The 27,195-nt window shown below is 35.9% G+C and overlaps 2 protein-coding genes across 19 annotated transcripts in view; one reads left to right on the top strand and one right to left on the bottom strand.

The window, feature by feature from the left end:
- LOC127801278 (DNA gyrase subunit A, chloroplastic/mitochondrial) overlaps nucleotides 1–27,195 on the bottom strand; it is a 63,748-nt gene that overhangs the window by 16,659 nt on the left and 19,894 nt on the right. The window contains exons 1-17 of one of the 18 annotated variants that reach the window (XM_052336223.1): nucleotides 18,624–19,136; nucleotides 17,815–17,884; nucleotides 17,639–17,704; nucleotides 14,698–14,799; nucleotides 14,373–14,417; nucleotides 14,178–14,276; nucleotides 13,914–14,000; nucleotides 12,731–12,801; nucleotides 7,718–7,826; nucleotides 7,546–7,608; nucleotides 7,220–7,285; nucleotides 7,018–7,106; nucleotides 5,741–5,789; nucleotides 3,386–3,472; nucleotides 3,063–3,156; nucleotides 691–761; nucleotides 479–568 (exon numbers count right to left, since the gene is read on the bottom strand). The exons of 1 other annotated variant lie outside the window; for it this stretch is intronic. In XM_052336223.1, the coding sequence (XP_052192183.1) occupies nucleotides 479–568; nucleotides 691–761; nucleotides 3,063–3,156; nucleotides 3,386–3,472; nucleotides 5,741–5,789; nucleotides 7,018–7,106; nucleotides 7,220–7,285; nucleotides 7,546–7,608; nucleotides 7,718–7,826; nucleotides 12,731–12,801; nucleotides 13,914–14,000; nucleotides 14,178–14,276; nucleotides 14,373–14,417; nucleotides 14,698–14,799; nucleotides 17,639–17,704; nucleotides 17,815–17,884; nucleotides 18,624–19,063 (1,698 nt within the window). In that variant the 5' untranslated portion in view covers nucleotides 19,064–19,136. Of the gene's footprint in view, nucleotides 1–478; nucleotides 569–690; nucleotides 762–3,062; nucleotides 3,157–3,385; nucleotides 3,473–5,740; nucleotides 5,790–7,017; nucleotides 7,107–7,219; nucleotides 7,286–7,545; nucleotides 7,609–7,717; nucleotides 7,827–12,730; nucleotides 12,802–13,913; nucleotides 14,001–14,177; nucleotides 14,277–14,372; nucleotides 14,418–14,697; nucleotides 14,800–17,638; nucleotides 17,705–17,814; nucleotides 17,885–18,623; nucleotides 19,137–27,195 lie in introns of those variants that run through there. 16 more of the 18 variants (XM_052336235.1, XM_052336227.1, XM_052336230.1 and 13 more) reach the window with 16 other exon arrangements.
- On the top strand, nucleotides 21,262–26,876 carry LOC127801282 (uncharacterized). Its single transcript, XM_052336247.1, has 6 exons — nucleotides 21,262–21,417; nucleotides 21,780–21,893; nucleotides 22,959–23,090; nucleotides 23,579–23,716; nucleotides 25,068–25,310; nucleotides 26,262–26,876. Exons 1-6 carry the CDS (start codon nucleotides 21,301–21,303, stop codon nucleotides 26,358–26,360), a joined length of 843 nt encoding a protein of 280 aa, XP_052192207.1. The 5' UTR covers nucleotides 21,262–21,300; the 3' UTR covers nucleotides 26,361–26,876.

Genomic DNA, 27,195 nt, shown 5'->3' with positions numbered 1-27,195 from the left:
AGCTTAACCTGATAGATAGAGAATTAACTTCATCTTTTAGGTCATTATTTTTACACTCAGCACGCCCTCCCACGTGTGGTCAGATTTCATTGCATGAGTGTTCCAAACACGTACAACAATTTTAAATATTAGATTAGCATGAGGCTTGAACTCAAGACCTTTTACCTGCCTTGATACCATATTAAATTGTTAGCTACCTTCTCATCTAAAAGTTTATGAATTTTATCTTTTATATTTTTTTTTATTCTCAACAATAATGATAATTAAGCACATGGTCATATATCACTGTTTTCTTGTCTTTTGGTGTTAATAGGGGGTGAGGGATCAGTAGTAAAGTACTCTCAGACAGACAGTGGATAACTCATGGTTATTTTAGTTACACATTTCAAACAAATCTATGACATTTTACCTATTATAACATCAAACCTCTTACAAGCACACTAGGAAGTCATTAAACCCATATTGGACAGAGTCAAACCTGTAGTATTTGTTTTTTGCTTGACAAAAGCTCCTGCAACTTGAATATTTGTTCCATCAAGGATTTACTTTCATCAACAAATTTATTTCTCTGCAGAATGAAGAAATATAAAAGCTGCTTAAGATGGTAATAAAACAAAAAAAAAAGAAAAACATAGCTCAGAATTGCCACTAACGGAGAACATATTTGTTAGAATCATAATTGCCAAGGACCTCAAGCATTGTAAGCTTTCTCAGGCTTATGTCAAGTATGGCTTCAGCTTGTTTTTCAGACAAGTTGAACTCTGCAAAAAATCACCATCAACATATACATTACTCATACCATTTCATAAGAATATTTAGTATATTCTACCAGAAAGACTTTTTCTAAACCAATCAAAAAAGATATCAGTGTTTGTTTTTTACTCTACATGAACAGTCACAAAAATTTAAACTACTTAATAGTTTTGCAAAGCATCAAGAAATAAAAAAAAATGTTACCACAGTAAATCAACATCGAAAGAAAATTCTTATTACATAAAAAACAATGGACAAAATTTCACATACAGTGTGTGTCCTATGCCTAACACAGATGAGCGTCTGGTTAACTTTCTAAACACTTTGATGTTGAGGCATGCACGGCTGCATGCCAACTTGCATGTAGGACATGCACAGGCATGAGGGAGGCACGCAGAGGTGGTGTGGTCTGCAGACATATGGGGCAAGGTGTTGGGCAACCCCAACCAACACATAGAATGATACCTCTGTGCAATGGCACACTAGCGCCGTTGTGGCACACCATAGTGGGAAGGCAACCAGCAAGGCCACACACGCATGCAGCAGGGCATGGCACCATGTCTTGTGGCCCAGGCAAGAAATGACTGCGATCAACTACTTGAAGTCACGGTTACAAGAGCAGATGATGTTGACATGCTCCCAACTTCTTGGAGCTCATGACCATGCCGCTGAAGCATGCCCCATACATAGTGTCAGCTCCATACACATGAGTTACATAAGTTAAGGAGTGGCAGATGAAGGAGTTGCCTTAGGTGGTTACCTGTGATACATGGCTGACCTGTATCACAGTTATGGGCATATATGCGCATGTATATATAAACCCAGGGTAGTTCAGGGTGTCAACTGCCAACATATATAAACATTGGGATTTGATAATCAAAAATAGGTGAGTGGCCCCAGCGGGTTCCCCTTTAGCAGTTGGGGTTATCAACTGCCAAAAATTTGCTGGAGCATCGCGGGCTTGTCCATAAATAGCACCTGAGATGCATACTTTGGCTGGTTAGAGAGAGAGGCAGAAAAGTTCTCAGGGTATCCTCCCTACTTTGCAGCTTAAGGAAATAATGGAGGGTGTTGACCCGATCTCTGCACGTTGTGTGACTGCCTTTGTGGCTACAAGTCCTGCCTCAACATAGTTTGGCCAAAACAAAGTGCGATAGCTTAGTGCCGTCACAAGGCATAAAAATTTGTGGCATTTTTTACCCCATCACAATTAGCCACTAGTATGACTTCTACATATCTTAACCAAAATTAACATTTTTTATACCATTCCTCTCATTACACCGAATAACATATTCATAACGCAGTTAATTATCTCTTCTTTTAATTCCACAAAATTGCCCTCAAGGTCAGCTGCTTACCTGGTTTAACCTACTTCCAGCAGACAACTCCCACAATCAACTGTTTTAACATGTCTTTCCAAATTTATTGCCATACAGCCCCTACACATTTCATCACTCATTATGAAATGATTAACCTAATCTAGGAACAATGCTTGCAATATATCATGTAGCCACTTCATTTGTGAGGTGGTTATTCGCATCAAGGTCAAAGTGGACCCTGTTAAAGATTAAGATGATTTAATCATGTAAGACAACTAATCGAGACTCCAGCAAGGAAAACGGATGGAATTGAACAAATCTTTGGCAAAAGAGGTAGAGGAAGGCCAAGAAAAACTTGGTGAAAACTCTTTGCTATGATATGAGTTACAAGGACGTTACGGAAAATATAGAGAGTTATAGAGATCATTAGTAAGCAAAAAATCATGTAGTCGACTCCATCTTAGTGGGATCTAGACTTAATATGTTGTTACAGTTCTTTCAAATTTGGCTGCCACATCAACCAGAATAACCTTCAGCAATATTTAGTAGGCAAAGGACTTGTTTAAGTTACATTATGCTTTTCTTTGGGAGAAGGATATGATAGGAGACAAGGAGACACAATGATGAACACCATACTAATGCACAAGGCAAGTGGTTCATGTTAACTAAGCAACAACAACAAGGCATAAGAGCTGACAGGAAAATGTGGACTTTAAAATAAAATGCCAAATGCAGACCCAAAGATTTTACCATTGATATTGTATCAAGGATTGATTTCTTAAAATCACTGGGATTAAGAATTAAGGACGACAATCAACACAACCTACAAACATAGCAGCATCAACACAAAGGACCAATACAAATCTTATACAAGATTGAATGGAAATGAAACCAAAAGGCATTAAATTTTTGTTCTGACTTGAAAATACATTATTCAAGTATGAGGAAACAAGACATCATAAAGGAATTGATGTAAGTGTGAAGGAGTACCATTTCTCAAAGCAGCAGATGCCAATGCATTGCTTGAAGCTTTCCTAATTATATCAATTACTCCATCCAGATTATCCAGCCCCACAATGATGCCCTAAGTTCACCAAGAATATCATCAAACACATACATAGTTGGCATTTAGATGGTGTGGTTAGTTGCACATGCAACGGAAACTATCTTATTTTGTTTTGTAAAACAGTTGAACTTCAAAGCTGCTTATCCATTGTCTTGTAACTTGAATGTCAACCAGTACTAATTGAACTACAGCATTCGTAACAATAAATTGATGAATCCTGAAATGATTTCAAGTTGTTCCAACATACCTCAACAATATGACTCCGATCTTGTGCTTGTAAAAGCTTATACCTTGCACGCCGTTCAACTATAGAGCATCTAAAATCCAAAAATGCCTGCAACAATAAAAAAATAAAACATGAACAAAAGCTGTTTTTCCTTGAAAAATTAGTAATTTCTTGACCATGGCATTGCTAAATATCATTCAATTGGAACTAGCAACAATAAAAAATGCAGGAATAAATTTCAATAACCAGTTACACAAAGGTATCATTTGATACCACCGATGCCCAATCCAGCTAACCACATCAAACCCATTTACCATATAAACTTCCAAGAGTCAAATTGCACAACATAGGTATTTCACAAATTCAGAAGAGTGCATCAAATTACTTTTTTTCTAGCACTAGTGCCAGAACACACAGCAGAAGGAAATGTTCTGACTATAAGAAGCCTTATGAAGTTTTTACGTTGTGTTAGACCAAACATACATTGCCAACAATATCAATCCTATTCACAACACACGCAACAGTTATGAGCTTAATATGAAAGCTAAATGATTTTAAGCTTGTCTATGACAGAAGCGATAATCAGGTATCTACAGGCTACAACAATGCTACCTTTCTGTCAAATAGAAAAATGACAAGATCAATACTAAATTATGTTTTTAACACATATGGTCCCATTAGTTGGAGCTGTCTGATGCTACATTAGTATTGTTGACTCTACCATTGAGGTCAAGTGTACATTAACTCTGGAAGCCGCCATAGTGGAACCCAATAATCATTTGATGTGACAGTTAAGAAATTATTAAGCACACAAGAATCTAAGAGAGAACACATTGCGGTAAACATAAAATTTGGACAACCAGGAGGTTGTCGGATTGTGCATGGCCTTAAACCATGTATTTTCAATATCATGCATATACAGCAAGTATTTAATCAGTATCACATCAATGTCAGGACGAATATCTACAAACCATGTTCATCGCAAAACAAATATCTAGCCTGTTGAAAGCATTGGATACATGAGACCTCTCATGACCGAAGTATTAAGCATCTCCTCTTCTCATAGTATAACCTTGGACATTCATTAAAAACGAACAAGATATTATCTTAGAGGTGTGAAACCCTTCTTAATATCATAGATGGCACAGTTGAACAAGACCTTATCTGTATACTATATGCAACATACAAGAAACACAAAATTATGTTCTTTCAATATACAAAGGCTTCCCATAAATAATGTAATTCCTTTCCCACAACCACAAGTCCTATCAAAGTAATGAAACAACTAAATCTGTACTACAGAATACCATAAGCACATAACATTTAAAGTACAACCATGAATTCAAAGGTTAATCAATTCAAATCTTGATCAGAAAAAAAACAAAATAGAACAAAATAATCCCCTGATTAATTCAAATGCTCCACTGAGAGATGCACAAGTCAAGAATTGGACCTATGCAACTTGCACAACTTGTAGTCATGGGCACAGCCACAACCAAAATGCCTGCGCGTTGTCATGATTAGAATACATAAACACTGTATCAACTCTAGAGCACCATGCCAATGACTTGCATCTATATCACATACAGGTGACAATTAACTACTGAGTTGTTTCTAGAGTTTCCTGATTGCATGCAGGCATTCCTCTAAACTACATCTAAGCCACCTATAAATCCAGAAGCACAAGAGATACAGCACTAAAGCCAATATTGCCCACAGCATAACCAAGAAGGGAAAGAAGTGAAGCCAAATGTGCATATCCACACCGCAATAAACAAGCTAAATGGTTTTTTTTTTTTTTAAATCTTAGTTACATTTTCTTGTAATTTTTTTATCTTTCTTGGTATGTACATCTACTTTCCAGAAACCATGAGGAACCAATGGCCCATCAAACAATTTAATCATTTTAATCAAGTTGAAGATGTTGGCAAGAAGAATGGCAATGGGAACACTTCCTTTGCAAAAGCTCACAAATACAAGCCCTATGCAAAAGCTGGACAACAGATTCCTTTGCAACCCCCCCCCCCCCCCCCCCCCACAAAAAAAAAAAAAAAAACCAAAAAAAAGAAGAAAAAAAGGCATCACAACGCCTGAGGCTCCCCTTTTTGCAAGGGTGAGGCAAGGATAATTTTTGTATGCAGCCTTACCTTTGCTTTGCAAAGAGGCTGAGGCACTTTCACAGGCCAAACCTACCCAAAAGAACAGTAAAAGATACAAGCTTACAGCAATGAAGTGACTAGAATGTAGGTGGGTGCACATGCAAGGAGGTGGTGTGTGGGTGTTGTCACACAGAGAGAGAGAGAGAGAGACACACACACACACAGACAAAACAGACAGCCAGAAAGGACAAAGGATAATAAACAGGAAAAAACTTGCCTGGAGCAATTCCTTCAAGCCCATCAATTGAGGTTTTCTGTTAAGAATGCTACGGAATACAAAATAAACAAATTAGTCAGAATAAGATCATTCTATTAACAAGAATGCTAGGATGAATGTGCAACCATAGAAGAAAAGAAAAAATTGGAATTGAGATTATTCATAAGATAAGATGCATGAAACATAATTAAAGTAGTTTGGTCATGTGAAAAGTAAAACAATAGAGGATCCTATTAATTTAGTAGAAGGAAAGGAAAAAGGATTTAGCAAAACAAGCAGAACACTAAGAAAAAGTTGTGGGCAACAATTAGGTATTATAGTAGTTATAAGAGCCTTACAGAAGATAAGGTCATCGATAAAAATAAATGCAGAGCTAGAATTCAAGTAGCCAATCCCACATAATAGGATAAGGGGTCGGTATATTGTTGCAGATATTTTACATTGATAGAGACCTAAAATAGTCTTTTAAGACACTTTGTCAGCAGCTGTTTTTATTTTAATTCATCATTTGAGGTTTTTTAAACCCTAAGTTTCATATTATCATTCTAGATTCCTTTTTTTCTTTTTTGGCTGATGATTATCATTCTAGATTCAATCTTACATGGTTTTAACCCAAATTGTGCACTAGTTTTGCCAGTTCCTCCTTGCACACTGCATCATATTGGTTCTTAACTACCTAAGATTCTAAATACTACAAACATGGTCTTATTACCTATCAATAAAACTTCCCTCTTAGCATTAAATATATATATATATATTGCATACAATGCAAGACACTTCTACACGTGACCAGGAGCTTTAATTGTGTAGGTAATGTCCTCATAATCTACCAACCCTGGGAATTGTGCAATATATCTTCTAGAAAATAGAAGAATGAGATTTTCCTAAATTTATGTAAAGTTTCATCTCCAAAGCAATAACAATGATGATTCAGCTTTAAGATAGGTTGTTTGCTTCCTAGAAGTAAAAATACCATATCACAGAAATCCCCCAATATAAACCTGCATGGCAGAAGTAATAAATGCAGAAACAAGAAAAATTAAATAGACAAGTAACAGATTATAAACATGCAGAAACAAGAGAACAGAAGTAATCCTTAACAAGAAAATACCACCAATTAAAAAAGATAAATATTATGTTTTTTCCCACTTTTTCAGAACACTTGCTAATAATTTAAAACATGCTGCACTCCCTTAGACCTTAGAAAACCAAATATCAGATCAGTATCGCAATTCAATACTCCCTAATAAAATCATCATTCCACAAAAACCACTCACCCCACCATATTGCAGTTAAAGCTAGACTGAAGAGCAGTAAGCCGATATAGATTGTTAAGAACAATAGATGGATCAGAACCCCGCTTGAGCTGGATAAGAAAATAAAATCATTATCAAGACCCAGCAAAACACAAACCCATAATGGTTTTCAATTTCTTCAAGTAAACAAAATAATCAAGAGAACATTGGTGATAACTGATACCTCAATGACTATACGCATTCCAGTTCGATCACTTTCATCACGAATATCACTTATACCTTCCAAACTCTAAAAAACAATGAAATCATAATCAAGAATAGTGTCATTCACGGTACACTTTCCCTCTAAATTTGAAATTACACTATAATAAAATGAGAAATCAACACACCATAAAGTGTAAAGAATTACACATTTTTACTCATTACAAATTGTTTTTTGAGCAAAAACAACAATCACAACCCTTTATCCCACTAGGTGGAACAGATTGTTTAAAGAAAAAGTGAGTATTAAGTCTATAATATAACAATCCCAAGCCATTCAAAAGTTACCTTGTTTTCCACAAGCTCAGCAATTTTCTCAACAAGAGAGGCTTTGTTGGCTTGGTATGGAATCTGTTTAATCCACACAAGAATATCCATAAGTGCATTTCACATCCTCATTTTAGTTAGATAATAAACCTGTACCTCTCTTAAATTCCAAATAAAGGGACCAAGATAGTACTTCTGTTATAACAATTGCAGTTCGCTTTGTTTTAGAATCCAGCAATTCAATGTCGGCCTTCCCTCTAACAACAATTCGCCCCCTTCCACTTCGATATGCCTCTAAGATGCTTCACAAAAATGAGTAACTATCAATTTAAATCACAATTGACATTGATGACACGAGGCAAGGCCATCTTAGAAAATGATGATAAATACATAAATAACAAAAGAAGTCATATATGCTAATGTTTGAAAAGGTAAAATCTGTGGAAGCACAAGCCTTCCATTAACTTCTGTTCGATGCCTTAAAAATTCCAGCATACAGAATAAATGTATACACATATATACATATGATAAACAAACAAGTCTATTTCAAATTAAACTTTGATGTTTTAGTCTCCAAAGTTCCATGTGGTGTGCCACAATTTAGCTTGCATAATTTCAAGTGCTTGAAAACGTATGATCAAACAAAATTCAGAAGAGAAAAAGCACCAGCCATGGCTACAACAAGACTTCTCTAGATGAAGCTTGGCATTACAAAAAGATTACAAGCTCCATGAGCACGTGCTATGCAAGAGATTTTCTTTATATTCTATTAAATTCTTTGTATTTCAAAAGTTCTAAATTCAGCAAAAGGGAAATTTGTTGTCAAATTTCTCCATCTTCCATTGTGATTATTTGTAATTTTTGCCAAATAAAGCTAAAGTTAAATGAAATATTTGGTCATTCCATGTATTATTTATAACACAAAGTCCAGAGTTATGTACAATACATTATTACAGTTCTTCAAAGACAAAAAACCTAATTGTTGGCACATAAGGAACAGTGAAGGACAAGATCAATTTACTAAGATTTAAAGTATAAGGATTTACTTTCATCACAATTTTTATTACATATTATGATTATTAAGACACCTGAATACAATAAGCATTTGATAAGGTAAGAAGACGACGAAGTTGCCTTGGAATTTGGTTCATGTAATCTACAAGTTACACAAAATTTAGTTAGTTTATATGAAAAATACAAAGTTTTCTCTGAAAACCAGTACGTACTGGTTTTCTCTAGACCGAGTAGGTTGGGAAAAAAGTGCCCAAGAAAAATCTGTCCGCCAGCTCGCTGAACGTAAAATGAGGGAATGAACCTCGTAGTTATCAGTTTCTCTGTTCTTCCAAAATTTGCCACAACAAAATTGTACCATGAAGCAACAATATCAAGAAGACATTTTGCATGCTTCTTGCTTTTTATAGAAAAATCCAATTGGAAACCAGACAATTTTGTAGGGTTTCTGTTGGGATTTCTAGTGTAAGAAGAGTAGTGGGCAAAACAAAGATTTTGAGGTTATTAAAAACGAGTAGTTTGCAAAAGGTAGGAATCATGTTGAAAGTTAGAATTGAAAACAGTAACACAAGTTTTCAATGATTTTCTGGTACAAGTGGAATTAAGTTTAAATTGAAATCTAATAAAGCAAAAAAAAAAAAACAAGATTCATTCAAATTGCATATAACTTCTCTACTTTAGTTATAACTTGCTCATCTGAAATCCCATTAATTTGATTCTTTTGGTGTTGGAAAGAAGATATAAAGATCAACTTTTCCATTTTAACAAGAATTTTCACAGTTTCAATAGTCAAAAATTAAGTCAAAGCTAGTGTCACAGAGCCATACAAAATCTGCACAAGTTTGACCTGCAAAAATTTAATCTAAAATTATTATATTGCTTAGACATGGTTTTATTTTATGTCACTTTTCAATTTTCTTTCTTTCTTTTTTTTTTTTTGGTGGGGGTTGGGGGTTGGGGGGAAGGAGGACTGCATTTGTTGCATTATTTTCATTTTCAAAGAAAATGAATATAGTTTTCATTACCTTGTAAAAAAAATATATAAGACACCAAAATAGTTTTTTTTTTAATCTTTATATTTTTGTTCCCATGCAACAAAACTAGCCCAGTACACTTCATCAACCAACCATTGTTTTCGAAAGCACTAGGCGTGCTTAAGTGCAAAAGGGCTATGGAGCTTAAGTGCACAGTGAAGCCCACATAAATGAAACAAAGAGTATAAGCTTTTATAAGCATAGAAAAATATAAACTATTAAAAATGCAATCTTTAAAAAAAAACTAAGTAAGAATGAGGGCTGAAAATTTAACAAATTATGAGATATCATTTTTCATTTAAATTTTATACCCATCTACAAGTTCATAAAATCATAAAAAAAAAAAAAAGCAAAAGAACAAAAAACCTTAATTTACACATATCCACAATCAATCAACTTCTAATTTAAAGCAATCTCCAGACAGTTAATCCTTAATTTACAATCAATCAAAAATCTGTAATTTACAACAATCAATAATCAATAATATTTTACAACAATCAAGAATATATTAGCAATCCCTAATTTACACCTAATTATATGTTTAAATCAATATTTTTTGCTCGGTAAATACAGTCGAGCTTTTTGTTTTCTGTTTTTCAAAGTATATATCATTTTATCATACCTTAAATAGCTTTTTTTGGGTAAGGTTTCCATTCAAGCAGCCACATCACTACAGAAATTTAAACAAATCCAACAATTCATGGTCTGATAAAAAAAAACAAGCATATTTTTGAAGCTTGCTTTTTTGCGCTTCGGAGCTTAGGTAAAAGCGCAAGTGCAGCGCACTCTAATCACTTTCAGCTAAAGTGACCGAGGTTCACACAAAAAGCCCTAAACATGCTGCACTTTGCACTTGTGCTTTTTCAAACACTGAACCCAACTTCCAATTATCACAAAATCACACCCATTCATCAACCCAACCTCCTACAACCAACCAGGAATTTCTCTAGGAGATGGGCATTTTTGTCAATATAAACTAATTTTTACATATATTTAATTATCTAATAAAATACACTACTTTTTTGTCAAACATCATTATTAATTTTTGGTTTCAAAGAACAAGGATGTAATTGAACACAATATTTAGTTTTTGTATTTCTATTGTTGAATTGTTAACCACCATCTGATCTAAAATCTTAAGTGGTTAGATAAAGAGTTAACCTTATCTTTTATATTATTATTTTTACTCTCAACATCTATAAAAAATGAAAATGAATACCCAAATAAAAACAAATGCATAATTGATGCTAAAATCAAATAAATCTTAGGAAAGGATTGTCTGAAGTCCAGTGCTTTTATACTTCTTTTTTTTTTTTTTTTTTTTGGTTTTTGTGGTAAAGAAGAATCAAGCAATTGCAAATCAACACTTTTATACTTTCTTTCAACTGTAAAGACCCTGAGCATTTTAGGAAGCCAAAATTCTATAAACACAAAAGTTCGAAAGTTCAAGGAAGACAAGGATATCAAGAATCAGAAGGAGACTCTATAAGTATAGCCTGTGGGTTTCAGCAGGTTAATTAAGTCAAGAACAAGCCCAGGCATTCAATCAATTGCAAATTTAAGCAAGCATGGAGAGTTATGTGGTCCAACAACTTGGAAAGGGGGGTAGATCTAATAACTGGTTTTGTCAGTGTTTAGTTGATCCAGGGCCCAAATTGTCCATGGTTTTTCTTCCCAGGCATGAATTCCTCATACATCGCTACATGTTTTCTTATGTTTCACTCATTCCTTATTTAATTTGTGATTGATTGCTTTGCATATCATTTCATATCAAAAGGCCCCAACACTGCATCTAGTGCCAATTTATAATTTCTTTAAATTAAGTTAAGATAGTGTAACAACCTGGGGCAGAAATGAATATGGAAGCAAACCAGAAGATTAGATGTTAAACTAGAGGATGCAGAGGAAGAAGATGATGATGGCTGGGAAGAAGTGAAGGACGAAGACTAAGACAAGGATGAAGGCATTTCTCAACCACATGCCCATATGAACTTCTCAATTTTTGGGATACAAAATGCCTAGGATCATTTTTGGGGTTACTAGGATTATAGGATGGGAGTTTGAGTAACAACCTCAATGAAGTCAATACACATAATAGCAAATTTATTCTACCAATCTTACTTAGAAGAGTGCAATTCTCAGATTGGAAGCGTGTAATTCTCCAATGATAGAAGACCAAAAAACTCATTCAGCAGATATTTTGTGATTGGGAATATTCTTCCCAAACCACTCAATTCAACAGGAATTAGTTTGCATAAACTGGTTCTGGTAGTTGATTCCGAGAATAAGCACCAATCACCAATTCATTTCAATTAATAAGTGACATCAAAGTTTAATTCTTTTTGTTACTAACTTACAACTTGCATAAATGGAAGAACCTGAATAGATTACAAACAGATAGAAAAAACAAAGAATACCAAATAAAAGTAATCATTTTCTTTGACTTTTATAATGAAAACAAAAACTATCAAAATATCCATATGCTGCACCAAACAGACTTTATACTATACATGAACTAATTAAATCCAACAACTTAAAAAGATAGCTTTGACCAAACAATTAAAACTGTGATAATGTTGTGTGCACTTTGTACATTTATTATTAATCCAAGCAAGACAATTACACCATAATAATTTCCACCTCAATAGATTGAAGATCCCATTTTTCATCACAACAATCTCTGAAATATCATGAACCAATTAAGTACGGTGAATAAACAGACAGATCATGTCAAATAATCATAGATAGCATGTTTCTGTGATATACACAATTTTACAAATAATGAAGGCAATGAAATGATAAAATCCCTCAATGACAAATATAACCAAGAAAAGAGAAAAATCAAGTTGCAAAGAACAAAAATAATAAATTAATACAATAAAGGTGCATGAGTGTATTTAATGGCACCTATGTATAATTAAGACAATAAAATCATACTCCCAACTAAATGAATAAATGAATATGAAAGGGCCTGTAAAAGAGAATTCAAATACAAAAGTGTTGAAAGAAATCAAGCCACAATAAAAAGTTAAATTGATAGAAATTCTCCATTGCTTAATAAAAAGCAAAGAACACAGTGCAACGATAGTAATAATGGCCTCCTTTAGCATACAAGTACATAGAAGAGATTTGAGACAAGAGAAGGTGTCAAGTGAACCCACCCAGTATTACCCATAATTAGGCCACCAGTTGGGAAATCAGGTCCTGGCATGTATTCCAGTAGCTCTTGCAGCTATTTCATAAACACAATTGTTAGGGGAAAATACATTCAATTGTATACATAATCAGAGATGGACATTAGGCAAAGAACATTACTTAACAACTTATCTACCCCCACAAGGAAACCATAAGTTCTCTCTAGACATACCTAAAACAATGATGATAAACCCTGGCCCAGAAGTAATAACAAACAAATGCTGACAAAACACAAAAAGATGGTGAAGTATTCACAACACAGAATTGTTATATAAATGCCAATAATATTCTCGAGGCCTCAACATTAACTGTACTAATTGACAGCCATAAGAGATATTATTGAATATTAACTGGTCACTTATTACCAAGAATGTTCCCAAACATGACAACCAAACTACCAAACTGATCTGAGAACTAGAGGTTTAGAGTATCATCTTCTCTTGCTGCAAAGTTGGAGATTTTCTTTCAAAGAAAATTATGCCTGTAACTGTAAACAAATGTAAGAATTTTTTGTCTGCAGAAAGGAGTTTAAGATATAGAACTACAGCCAATAAAAAATAAAATGCATGCAACTATTAAGTTTTTATTTTCAAAGCAATTGCAGGAGAAAATGCACCTAATACATGATATAGAAGCAGCCTAGTCTTGAAACATTAAAAACAATAGTTGATAAACAGCATACAGGTTAAATAGTCCTAAATCCAAACTGCCAAATGTAGCAATCACTCTTTTACTCTTAGACTTAAAATGATGATCAAAGAGAAGGAAAAATAATGAAAAATAAAATAAATTCACAGAACTCTTAAATACCATTTATGAAGCATATCTCTTTCCCTCTTAGCTCCAGAGTATTTCTTATAACACAAATAAAAAAAAATGTGGAACGGTTATTCATTTGATTGCTTGAGTTTTTGGTGGCACTAAATTATTGAAAATCTTGCATCGGCTACAGTTTAAAAATGGGAAGACGATAACATATATCTAAATTATACATATTGTTTTCAGAAATAAAACACACTTTTCAAACAGTTAAGGTTTAAAACAAATCCAATACTAGAAGATTTAACATTTTTTTAAAAAAATAATAATAATTAAAAAAAGAGTTTTGAGATTCATAAGATAATCATTAATGAAAGATACGAATACTACCGTGGCTTCTGGGTTATGAATAAGAACAGATAATGCATCCACCAATTCACCAAGATTGTGAGGAGGAATGTTGGTTGCCATTCCAACCTGAAATGTTGAACCATTACTTCACTGAAGAATCTGAAGGTCTATTGAAAACCATTAAGAAGAAGATGAACACAGGTTTGAGTTTTACAAATAGCATAAAAAGAACGGGGGAGAAAATAAACCAAATTTAGAACATATCAAACTAGAAATTTCATAAAAAACAATAGGTCTGATTACCGCAATTCCAGAAGAACCATTCAACAATAAATTTGGAATCCGAGCAGGCAGAAGTGACGGCTCCTTTTGAGAATTGTCGAAGTTTGGAACAAAATCAACCTGCAGTAGATTGAAACATTTGATACCAGATAATGTACGCGATGCACGGAACCATGCAATTGTAAATGGCAAGCTGTTCTAAGGAGTAGAACTGACTGTATCTTGTTCCAAATCAGCCAACAGCATTGCTTCACTAAGAGCCTGAAAAATAAGCCTGTGCACATCAGAATGCAACATAATACACATTGCCCAAGCAAAAAAATATAAAACGACAGTGCACATCAGAAAGCAGAATAAATATTTTTTGTGTGTCCAACAGAAATTGCACTGTTTGTATAAGCACCCACAAAATTTAGAAAATTTTTAAACAACTATATCACAACAAGGTACTGAAGTTTTAATGTTTGTCCATATTCAAGCTAATACGTAGTCCTGCTATCGCAAATAGCCAACTATAAAATTCACAAAAACTTAAACCTACTTCCAGCCTGCACTCAGTGTAACGCATAGCAGCAGGAGGATCAGCATCAATCGATCCAAAATTCCCATGCCCACGAATCAGTGGGAAGCGTAAAGAGAAATCCTGGAACAAAGTAAACCTCATGAGATTTCAAACAACTAAATATAACTAGAACAAGAGAACTAATTAAGCCATCAAACTTATGATAGAAATCCCACATCTTTTGATCAACATCCCATGTCACAAGTAGGAGCATTTAATTCTGTGTGCCTGTGTATGAGCACATGAAGGAGATGGGGGAGTGCTAAGTATATTGAAAGTCAAAGCACAACTCTTACACCCTAGTTCTCAACATGCTTTATAGTGCATGTTGTCTGCTAGCTACACTCAATGCAGAAAAGAATAGTAAAGTAATTCACTGGAATTGCCAGAAACATTTTTTTTCTGCACAAGTTTTTGGTTAAGCCAAACAACTTTAACAGCAATTTATGAAAGTACAATATGATTTCATTCAACTTGATGCTCCTAAGCCAGATATCCCAGTCAATGGTATTGCAAAATGAACGAGTCTGCGGCAGTGTCACACTGCAACTATTGGGGTCGAGTGATAGAATTAGGTAATTAAATGAAGTTCAGCAAATTATTTTTATTATCTTGTTTCTCATTTCCCCAGCAGGCTACCCAAGTTAAAACTCTGCACAAACCAAGGGAATATCTTTATCAGTCATCATACCAAGTGGTTCCTAAGCTGGGGCATTGCCTAGGCCCCAGTGTTTCCTAATTTGGCTCCTTGGAAGACCTACAACAGACCAGAGTGCCAATAATTTCAAAGAAAATCATGTCATATGCATTATAGGCAATCTCCTGAAGCACATATATGACACTGCAATATGGAAAATTTAGAAAGGAAGAAATAAACTTGATTAAACAAAATATGGACCACAACATTAAGTATCAAGAAAATTTTGTATTGTTCTTCATAGAGATGGAAAGCTTTCCAACCCCAGGAATCCACAGGTAAAATCTCCATTGGGCTAATTAAATGGAATATCCAAACTACAGAAACTATCAAGCTAAATACAGATGGAAGCTCTAAGAAATTCAGGAAAATCAACGCCAGCCTGGACATATAACTTTGTCCTACAATCAGCATCCTAATCATACTCGTGGAAAACAGCTACACCAACACTGATGTTGAGCCATATTCTCCAGTTGCTGTTAGATAAATTAGGAAAGCTGCCTGAAGCTTTTCTAAAAGGGCTTTGATTACAAGACTTGGCATTTCTTCATCCAAAATGTTCTTGCATGGACAAGCATCCCTTAAAAGAAGGAAACCAGCAAATAGACATGAAGAGCAATTCCAGAGCTGATCAAATGGGACAATAAAGGACCCCAGGAAATGGGGAGGCAGCAGTGTCTGATATAGTACTCACCTACTTTAGAGGGATTGGATTCTTTTTCTGTTCCTTTCTCCTCTGTTGAACTAAATGCACAGACAGAGAGAGTATGAAGAAGATAAAGAGAGAAAGAAAAGAAAGGAAAAAAAAAGTAATTTAGTTAGTGTGTGGTGCATAGATCACAACCTGAACCTCGCACACTCAAGAAGCTCCAAATAGCAGAATGATTTGAACTCCCAACATGTTTACTGAAATATTTTGAGTCAGCAGTCAGCCTCATAAAGTGATTCATGAGATAGTCAAGGTCCTTTACTACAGCACATTCTTGAGAAGGACAGCCCCACCAAAGGAGAACACATGCAGTCCTCTGTGTGCACTACCGAGCGCTAGAGCTTGTTAAGCTCTCCGAAACCAATTTCTATGACATACTGCTCCAGGAAATCTCCTCAGTATAATTACTGTTGTCATCTCTGTGATGACTCTCCACAACACAGATCTCCCAAAAAGTTCACCTCAGATGGCACCTCTCTTTTCTTGAGGATACTCTTCTGTTCACCTACCTCGTCGTTTTACCTTGTGCATCTTGGGCAAAACTAAGTATCATTTCCTTACAGCTCAAGATAAAAATATGCGCACGTGTGTGTGTAAACATTTTGCATTGAAAAATATTTTCCAATGTAAACTACTTTGAGTGAAAACAAACACACCCTAAAAAAGAATCAAAATTGAGATTGTGAAATATGCAATGCATTTCTAACCTGATAGCGAGAACGGGAATCGAGGTAATAATTTACAGATTCTTGCCCTACTTTAGAAATCTACTATTAGATTTTTCTACAACAGGTAAGCTAGCCCTTCAATGTCATTAGCCCTGTGTTTCCAAATACAATTTCATAATCCTTGCCCTCCCTTATCTTTTCAGCCTTCTACTTCTCACTCAAACTCCTATATGACTCAATCTTCAGAACCAACTATTATCTAAAATACCACCAACTTTCACTTTGAAAGAAAAGTACTAATTATTTGCGCCTCTACAAAAGTTTTAGACTCTAAGCATTCTTCTACTTTTCCATCTAAAATAGAGGAAGAAAAGGTTTCATCCAATGTGTTGATGTACATCAGCCTTGCATGAAAAGGCATGAATAAAGCAGAGGCAGCCTAACAGTTTAACATTTCCTGCATGCCACTCCTCTAAGAACAAATGGCAATAGATGAATCAGTTTGAAATATGAATTATGCTCTCAAGATTATGCCCATAACAAGAACTATTACCAGGAGCACATCGCAATGGAACTTCACTTAGAGCATTCACATGTGAAATGCTCATTGTCATTTTTTAAATCTGTAACTATATCATTAGCAAGGGAGGGCAGTGAACTTGGTGAAATTGTCCAAACCAGGCCTTCCATTAACTTGCATGTGAGAGTACTTCAAATGTATGATTTTAAACTATTAAAGACCAGCAAAAAGTTAAAATTGCTTCCTGTATAATATTAGAGACAATCAAAGCATTAGTTAACTCCATTCATGCTCTTCTAATAAGAACTAACCAACGCTAACATTACCTGTGCCATTCGGACCAGTGAATCATATACAGCAGTGTCCCCGTGAGGATGAAACTTACCGAGAACCTGCAACAAGGCAATAGAATTAAAAGGTTAAGTAATCAAGCATGGTGCAAATAGCCTAGAAGTCATCAATATAATTCGAATAAGCAAAGGGTTTTATATCAGATTATAACCTCCCCAACAACTCTAGCACACTTCTTGTGGGGTTTCCGTGATGAAAGTCCCAATTCATGCATTGCAAATCTGCAGTCAATTAATTCAAACAAGAAAAATAGTATCATATATTTTGGCTTTTAACATGGATTCAACTTACCACACAAATCACAAGAGCCAATAAGGGCGGGCACAAGTCCAATTGTAATTCGATGTTTTGGATGTGCGTTATGTGATGCAATACCATGATCAAATCACATGTTTTCTTCTACCAAGAAAAATCACAAAGCATAACTGAGTGGTAATCACGTGTTTTCTTCTTTATGTAATAAGGCATACCCATTCCATACAATGATCAAATCACATGTTTTCTTCCACCAAGAAAAATCTTGAAGCAGAACTCAGTGATAGAAGCTCCCTAAACAATGGTTAATCGCATGGAACAACCAAGTTCACAATACATCAAGTAAGTAACAGGGTTACGCGTCGATTGATTAGATCTGCTGACACAGCTGAACTTGGTCGCTGGCAATGGTTTTTATAGCAGGCAGAATCATCGTGTTTTATCATTCACGTGTGGGAAGAAACAAAAAGTTTTGCTTCTGCAATGAAACATTCTATTGCCCGGTGACATTTAGCAAACGTTAATAGTATCCTGGATTGTCAGGACATAGGCGCTGAAAGAATCTTTTTTTTCCCGAAAAAGGGGGGAAATCAGCGGAGCTAGTTTGTTTATTTAGATCAAATTTGCATTTACGTTTTCCCAACATGTTCGCGGTAAACAAGAGGTAGACAAGTTATCACTGACGAACAGAGGAGGAGGACTCACAGTATTCGCCTGTGGACCGGTTTCAAGCCGTCGCGAATATCAGGCAACGCACGGCCGAGCAACACCGACATTGCGTAAGCCATGTAGGCCTCGGTCGCCTCTTTGTGAAGCACCGTGGGAACAATACCCCTCCCGTCTCCGCCTTTCCCATCGCTGTTCCTGTCCTTCACTCTCACACTCCCATTCCCCTCTTCCTCCTCCTCTACCGAACTCTCTTCCTCTCTGTGCCTGGCTGCCACCGGCCGAACAACATGCCTCGACGATTTACTCACCGACAGGAATCGGAGCTCGGATATACCCTGCCGGAGCCGGCGAAAACGGACGGGCGAGACTCGAGGGAGGGAGAGCTGGTAGCGCAGTACGCGGAATCCGGTAGAGAACGCCATGGGTGCACCGAGTTCGGGCTTCGCTCTCGCGCCAGTACTGCAGCGAGAGTTCATGCCATTGAACTACTCTCTCTCTCTCTCTGTCTGGGATGGGAACGCTGTCTCCTGAACCAGGACGAGCCAGAAATGGGGAACTTAGCTTCCAACTAAAACCCTAATGAAATTTTTTCATTAGTTCCCGCGCGCCAAGTATCCTAGTTCTCTTCCTTACTCCTGCACGCGGAAGGCACGTGGCATTCCTTCCCGTTTTCTAGTCCCCCGTTTTGTTTCTTCTAAATTACGATAAGAACCCCTGGAATTCTCTTAATTATGGAGATAAATAACTTTCTCTTGCCTTATAAAATAGTAAATGACCAATTTATCTTAAATTCAAAACATTATTTTTATTAACTAATAATCTTATTTTTAGATTAAAAATAATATAAATCAATACATATCGTCTAAAATAAGTATTTTTATTGCACTTTAACATCAAACGTCTTTTATATAATATAATGTCAATGTTCAGATTTAGTCAATCGTGATTCATAAGATTACAGTAAATAATTAAACTCAAACACAAAAATGAGGAATCAAGTAGAAGCAAAGATAGGGAGATTTTTACGTGATTTGGCCAGAATAATACTTACTTAACGACTATTCTCTGATTATTTAGGACAGAGTAACAATATATTATTGTGGTTACATCTATTTATAATAGTATTTTTTATCCATATTTATAGTGAGAGGTACTTACAATTACATAAAATCAAAAAATAATAAAATGACATTACAGGAACAAAATGTAATTACAAATTTCATGAAATTGAGAGTGGACACCGTATTATCAGGGATCTGATTTACATCAGATGAAGTAGGTAGGGGTCTGCGGTTATTCAGCAACAATATTATTTTGCGAGTTGAATAATTTGATTAGCAAGCTGAATTATTTGTCAACGAGCTAAAGGGATCACTAAGAGCTCGTTGGGTATATTGCTAAGAACTCATTGGAAGTATTACTTGAAACTCGCTAAGATCTGTGACCTAAGCTCAAGTTTTAGTGATGCGTAAACTTATTCTGATAAGCTTGACTTGGGTCTACTGAGTCTCCAGAAATTGGCCTAACATGTTAGGTCGAGACTAACCCGCTTAGTTACCCTTACCCATAACATATAACTACAAAAAATATATATTTTACAAATAAATAGAGAGAAATATTATAATTAAAATTTGATAAATACGATTAATTTTTTAATTACTATTTATTAGATAAATACAAAAATACTACATACGGAAGAGAGAAGCGTGTGAAGATACCAAAGCTATCCTGCAAGAGAGAGCCAACCGGTAGCTTCCAGTTCACCATACTGTCATTCTTATTTCTTATCAGTCACAGTTCAGCGGGACAAGTGCCTCGGATCGATACGTCGATTGATGACAATGATGAATTGAACTTGTTCACCGAAGCTATCCCAATGGAGCAAACCGGATGATTGTAGACTGCGATCTTGAGAATTTTGGTCAGAAATAGAGAATTGAAGGGGGAATGATGGCGTCCTCGGCGTTCAGGTCGACTTCCAGGAGAGGAAACGCGAGTAGTTCCGAGAAATCGTCGCCCAAGAAAGTTCCGATCCGAAGATCTCACAGCGTCAGCGCTGTGCCCAGAGCTCACTCTCATCACTTGGACATCGCTTCCGAGTACTTGAACAAGAGAGACAACCCTCTCTTCTGGAGCACCACCGCTGAGGACAAGCCAATCGAAACGGAAGTCGAAGCCGCCACCGACAAGCAAATCGACGACAAGACTCAGAGGCCGAGGGGCCGTTCCGTCACGAGGAGGACTACTCATCCTACCGTCAATCAAAATGTTCCCGCCGCCTCCGCCGCCATCTCCCGCCGCCACCGCTCCGTCTCCAGGGGTCATTATGCCGCTTCTGAAGTCTGTTTATTTCTTTCCCTTCTCTCTTTTTCATTCGAATGTTGGTGAGGAGATTTATGGCTCACTTGACTGCAATTATACAGAGTGAAGTGGAACGAGACTCTGCCATCTCATCCAATTACCGAAACAAAAGTAGTTCAACTGTAGCTGGGAAGACTTTAGACAAGGCTAATTTACACAGAAATGCAACTGATGTGTCGAGGAAGTCCGCCGGAGAGTCGAGCTTTCTGAGCCTTCAGATAATTCTTCTGTGAGTTCAGTGGCAATATGGAAGTTAGATCTATGATTTATGTTGAATCAGTTAACCTCTTTTCTTGTTATGTATAACTATCAGTCTTGCTCGCAAATACCGTATTTGGAAGATGGAATCTCTATGGCTTCTTTGTCGGGAGCTGAAGAGAGAACCATAAACGCAGTCTGTGAACAGATGAAGGTTAGCTTCATGTCTGTTGATCAGTTATCAAACATCAGAGAGAGAGACAAAAGACAGGTAGAAGAAAGTTATTATTAATGTTAACCACCTTACAAAGGAACCCTAACCTTCTATTTATATACAACTACTACAACTAATCAGCATGACATGTGGACATTACTCAAACAAAGAAACTACTCTTAACAGACTGTACAGCTTGGACCAACTAGCTACCTACAACTTGCTTGAATAACTTAACTAACTAATATCCACAACGTCCTCCACAGACTCCATGATTTGTTCGTGACAACATCAAACTCTAGGCTTAATACAATGTTGGGAAGGAAAGTTGCCTGTAAACGATGATCGAAATGTTTGTCATGTCTTCAGAATGCCTAGTGGCCCACATAATATAACACCGGTTTTACTTTGTTTTGCAGTCATTCCAGGGAGATGTTCAGGGTGGAGCTGATGCTGCTGCAAGTGGAATATATGAAACAGTTCGATCTGAAGTAAGACGTGCCATCTCAGATATGCAAAATGACATTGAAAATGTAAGATCTCATTTTCACAGCTAGGGGCATAGTTGAATTGTTTTCTCTTTTATCTGACATTCATTAGTCAGGGCAATAAATTGAGTGATCTGATCCATTAAAATGTCATGGAATCTCCCAAAATTTCAGCATTCTAATGTTTTTTTGAATGGGGGTAATACTGGTAAGACATATTGAATGTAAAGCTCAGGACGTTCTGTCTTAGTTTCTCTGGTATAACATGTTAATCTTGGATGTGTTTCTGAAATCTTCTTATAGATTTTAACTATATCTAGTTAGCACCTTACTAGACTTTGACATAATATATTGCTTATGATGCATTTCTACATATACATATATATGTGTATGACACTGCCACCAACAGCATCATATATATGTGTATCTTATAGAGATTTCATGCTTTCAATCAGTATGCATTGATACTTGGTATAAATCCCGGATTTGAATGCATAATTGTGCAAATGTATGGCTATCAGGGTGAAAATTCAGCTGCTGATATTTTCTCATTGTTTAATATATGAAATATTCATAGTGCTTGTTTAAGATTACCATGAAATGTCTGGAAAAGCACCAAGTAGAAATGAGAGCAACATCAGCTCACAGAATCTGGGGTTCCTATCTGATTTACTTGTGTTGCTCAATGTTTTGACTCTTAACAATTCAAATCAGTGGAGATTCATTTAGCTTCTAAGCTGCCAATTACCTGTACTAGCGCTAATGGTCATTTTCAGTGCTAGTCTCAATGGCCCTACTGTTTGTTTAAAATCAATGCTGACACACTGATGCATGTTATGACATGATTTGCATTTCATCACTTTCATGTCATGTCCAAAAATTCTCTAGAAGCTGTCAGACATTATGGTTGCAAAGTAATTGCACTTTCAATCTTGGCCATGCTTTGGTGTTGTGAGGGGTATTAAGTAAGATATGGATTTAATTTCAGGTGTCACCATGTCATGCTGTGAAATTCTCGACATTTGTTTTTGCTACATACTTATTCATTAGTTTTGGAGTCTTTTCTTCTGTTAATTAGTAACTTTTTGTTTCTCCACCTTGGAACTTCAGGCTATGCGAAGAAACAATGCTACTGCTAATTTATCTTCAAGTGTTGCTGATGTTCCTCCAGATTTGGTAAATCCTGGGGCTGTTGAACTATTATTGGACATCAGAAGGGAATATGCCAGAAAGCTTGAGGAGGTTTTATTCCTCTCTCTTTAATCTCTATTATAATGGTCAAAGGAGTTTCTTTGCCATGCTTACTTGTTGGTAAATGGCTTGGATGGGCATTATTTGTTGATTCTATTTATTTGAACACTTAAATGCAAGTTCCTAAGTGCCAAAGTTTTCATAGCGGCAATGACCATCACTCAATTCCATATGACATTTGGTGCTTCAAGATATATGCAAGAAATAAATTTTCTCATTGGAATGTAATAGAGTAGATATCCAATCCTTGCCAAGGCTAGCTGGCGTCGCAAGCATAATAGATTTTTTCATCTGATCTGTCCATTTGTAGGCCATTAAATACTTTTTATCCATGTGTTTGCATTTCCAAAATTTATGAGGTTTTTGCTCAACTCTCTTCCTCTCTGTCTCTCTCTCTCTCCTTCTCTCTCTCATATTCGTTGATTTTTTAGTTGCATAGCCCTTTGGATGTAATTCAGTTTCTGTTGAATAATATGCAGTCCCAGGAACGGGCTACAAAACTTCGAGCAGACTTGGCTGTTGAGGAACACCGTGGCCAAGAATTGAATAGGATACTTAAGGAGTTACTTCCAGATCCGAAGATAAGTAATCGGCAGAAATCTCGTGTTGGAAGAAAAGTAAGTGAAGTCTGATTTATGTTTCATCTTTTCTAGATCGCCCATTGAACATTGCTTGGATCTGGAAGGAATTACATCCAAATGGCGAGATGAAGAAACTGCAAAACAAGTGCAGAAATGGGCTAAAAATAGTGCCGGATCAAAACTGGAATGATAATATGCAAACTAAGGTTTATGAAAACCTCAAAAATTGAATTAGAATAACAAGGTTGCCTACAAAGTGTCTTAATGACTATTTACATTAGGGTTGTGGCAGTAATAAGTCCCAACCATGGATCACAAAGGAATCCTTCTAATTTTATCCATCCATCTATATTAAAAAGTCACATGTTAGTCGTATGACAACTTATTAAAGCCTAATAATATAAATACTAACTAAAGCTAAAGAATAAGAAAATAATAACACTAATAATCAAAGAATATGCTTCTGCTTTAAATTTTCCATACATTTTGGAAGATCAGAGATTTTTGGTATTAACAGATCTCTATTCTTTTGCCAAATGAATATGTTGTTATCCTTATTAAATTATAACTTATTATTATCAATTCTTTTCTTAGGATTGGATTTTTCTATTGGAAATTGGAATGAGTTAACTAAAACAACCCATGGAGCTGTGATATCTGGATAAAATATATGTTTCTTCTTTTCCTTCAAACCTGGATAAAATATTTTTTCATCTTTGTTTGGCTGGAAGTGATAATCTGGTTGTTTCGATGTTTTCTTCTTTTGTTTTCCTTTATGTCAGTCTAGTTAACATAGTATTCATTTATAGCAAAATGTTATAATTAGAATGATTATTGGACTTTTCATGTTCAAAATTTAACTTGAGAGTATGTGAACAGAAGTTAAAGTGTTCTTCTGTCTTTTTATTGTCCCATTGAAACAACTTGCTAGCGGAGGAAAAATGTTTAAACTTATTTCTCTATCCAAGCTAGCCTGCAATCAGAAACTAGGTTGAGCTTTAGTTGTTTAACTTTTCCTGGTAAGGCTTCAACTGTTGATTTTTGGTTTGGCTACAAGGTTCTTTTCTCCATTTATTTCTTCTACTTATGTTTTTTCAAGTTAAAATTTCATGGTTCCTGGTAATTAGTCCACTTAATAAAAAATTCTGTGTCTGGATAATCAGTTCATTGAATCATTGGTACCTTTCTACTGTGTTCTTTATGCACTTATTGACGTGGCAGTTCCCATCAGGAGGGAGCTTTAAGCTTTTATATGACATAGGCTGGCACTAATGCTCAAAGGTCTTTAATCTTTAGCTGACTGACATACAAAAGAAATTTCATTCCGTCTTAGGAATTTATGTTTTCTCTTTTGTTGTTTCTCCATTGAAATATGGTTGCACAACAGAATAGCAGTGAAAGAAAAAAGATGTCAAAACGCCTGACAGAAGAAGCTATGGCTTATTTTGACGAGTGTGTGTCCATATCAACATTTGATAGCTCTGATTTCTCAGCACCTGAAGATCTGCCTCTCAATTTAATTGGAGCAACTACAACAGTGGTGGGGGTGGGTGGGGCTGCATCTTTAGCCCAAGGAAGCCCTAGTATTTGGAGCTCCTGCTCCCTAAACAGTCACCCAAACCATAAGCAGGTTTGCCTTCTTGTACTGATTCCATTTATTTACTTCAACTATTCTGATCAGCTAGTGTAACTAAAGGCTTGAAACTTGCAATAATTGCACCTTTCCCCTTTCTTACTGCTATAAATAAGCCAGCACAACATATGGGATGAGAACTGTTTTTTTCCCATTCTATGTCTTATCAGTAATTATTCATTGTTTTACTTCTCACAGCTTTGGCGTTCATCTTTCCATCATTCTAGCAGCATCAACTTGAACAAAATTTGTTGTTGCAGTGATTGGTCTCTATTTCACATGACCAAGCCATCTTTTTCCCCCTTCTGAAATCATATTTTTCTAGCAGCATTATATTTTACCTGGATTTGACAATTGATGGGAGATGCAAAATAAATATCTAGTTTTAATAGCAATTGTTATATTAGCTCTTAGCGCTGTTCCAATCATTATAAGCCACAAAATATTACTTCTATCTTTTGTTATTTTTTAGTATATCCTTTCTTGAGATAGACAACCTTTTGTTTGCCTTTTTTCCATGCCCTGCTATATGATTCTCCAAAATCCAAGTTAATTCCTTTACTTTCAAATCTGATCTAGAAATGCATTGTCCTCTGCTGTTGCTTTTTAGCTTGCCATTTTCTCTATATTCTATTTTCTTCCCGCTAATATATATTTCTGCAAGGAAACACTTAAATTCGGAGGTTACTTGAAGTATTTTGCCTCTTTTAGTTTGGGTCTTTTTTCTTCTCTTTTTCTGTAACCCGCTCTTTCTGGTTACTCTACTTCCCTCCTCCTCCCCTCCAATTCCTAATGCTTCCCTTTTCTCCCATTTCCCTCATCTAGTCCTTTTTGTCTTGAGGTGTTAAGAGAGAAACATAAACAAGAACTGGAGAAAAGCTTTCAGTATTGCCTATTTAAGAAATGGTGACATAGACTGGCATTATTGTGTAACATTACTACTTGCAGGAATCAGCTTCTTGCGATCTGTTCGTGCATAGCCGCCTGGATTCTGGTTTAACAGCTACCAGCAGTAGTAACGAACCTTCGAAAACCAAGCCAGTGTAGGAGGAAACGCTGCAGAATGGGGTCGGAGATTGCAATTCTCCTACAGCCACAAATCGGCCAAAAATTTGGGTTGCAAGAGGACATTAGGAATTACGTTAAAGCTATTGGGAAAGATGACAGCAACTCAGACAAGTCAACATCAATCTACTTCGATTAGAGGAGTATTTACATGGCCAAGCAGAATGCTTCTTGTTTGACAGAGTATTGTTCAGTAACCGCAGAGACTCTGGGAGTCTGCATCTCTGTGGTGGAGGCTTGCCTCTTTCATTTTTCCCCTTCAGTTCTGTTATTTAAATCCTTTTGCTTCCCTGATTTGAGCCCGAGCTCTTACAGTTAGGAAATTGCGCAGTTATATATGTGCTTGAGGGTCTTTTGTTTTCCTTTATTCTTTTGTTTTTTGGATTTGTGTAATAAGCATCTTAATCTTAACTTCCCCGGTTTTCATCTTCAACTTGGGTCATGTCTGAGAAATTTGTGGCCATGGATGTGGAAATAGTAACTGGTTTGGTTCATTTAGGTCTGTAGCCTCTATGTTTCAAGTAAATTCATGGAATACATGTGTGAGAGTTTATAGATGCCACATGCCATGTAAATACGTACAAATCATGTATGGAAACCTACTTTCAGAAATAAGTTAATCCCTAATCACAAAGGAGACCTGCTTCTATTTGTCCAACATCTCTCCCGCTCAAACAATTAAAATCTATCTAAACTAGAAGGTAGAAGCAAAAGTAAACAAGATGGACATCAAATTAAATCACTTGGGCCCATCAAACCCGAATGCTAGCCCATGACCCAATAGAACAAGGCCAACTACAAGCCACCAACTCAACCC

This window comes from Diospyros lotus, chromosome 5 (genome assembly GCF_014633365.1).
Source record: "Diospyros lotus cultivar Yz01 chromosome 5, ASM1463336v1, whole genome shotgun sequence".
Lineage (NCBI taxonomy): Eukaryota > Viridiplantae > Streptophyta > Magnoliopsida > Ericales > Ebenaceae > Diospyros > Diospyros lotus.
Note: the sequence above shows the minus strand (reverse complement) of the source record. Positions and strands in the feature narration are given on the sequence as shown.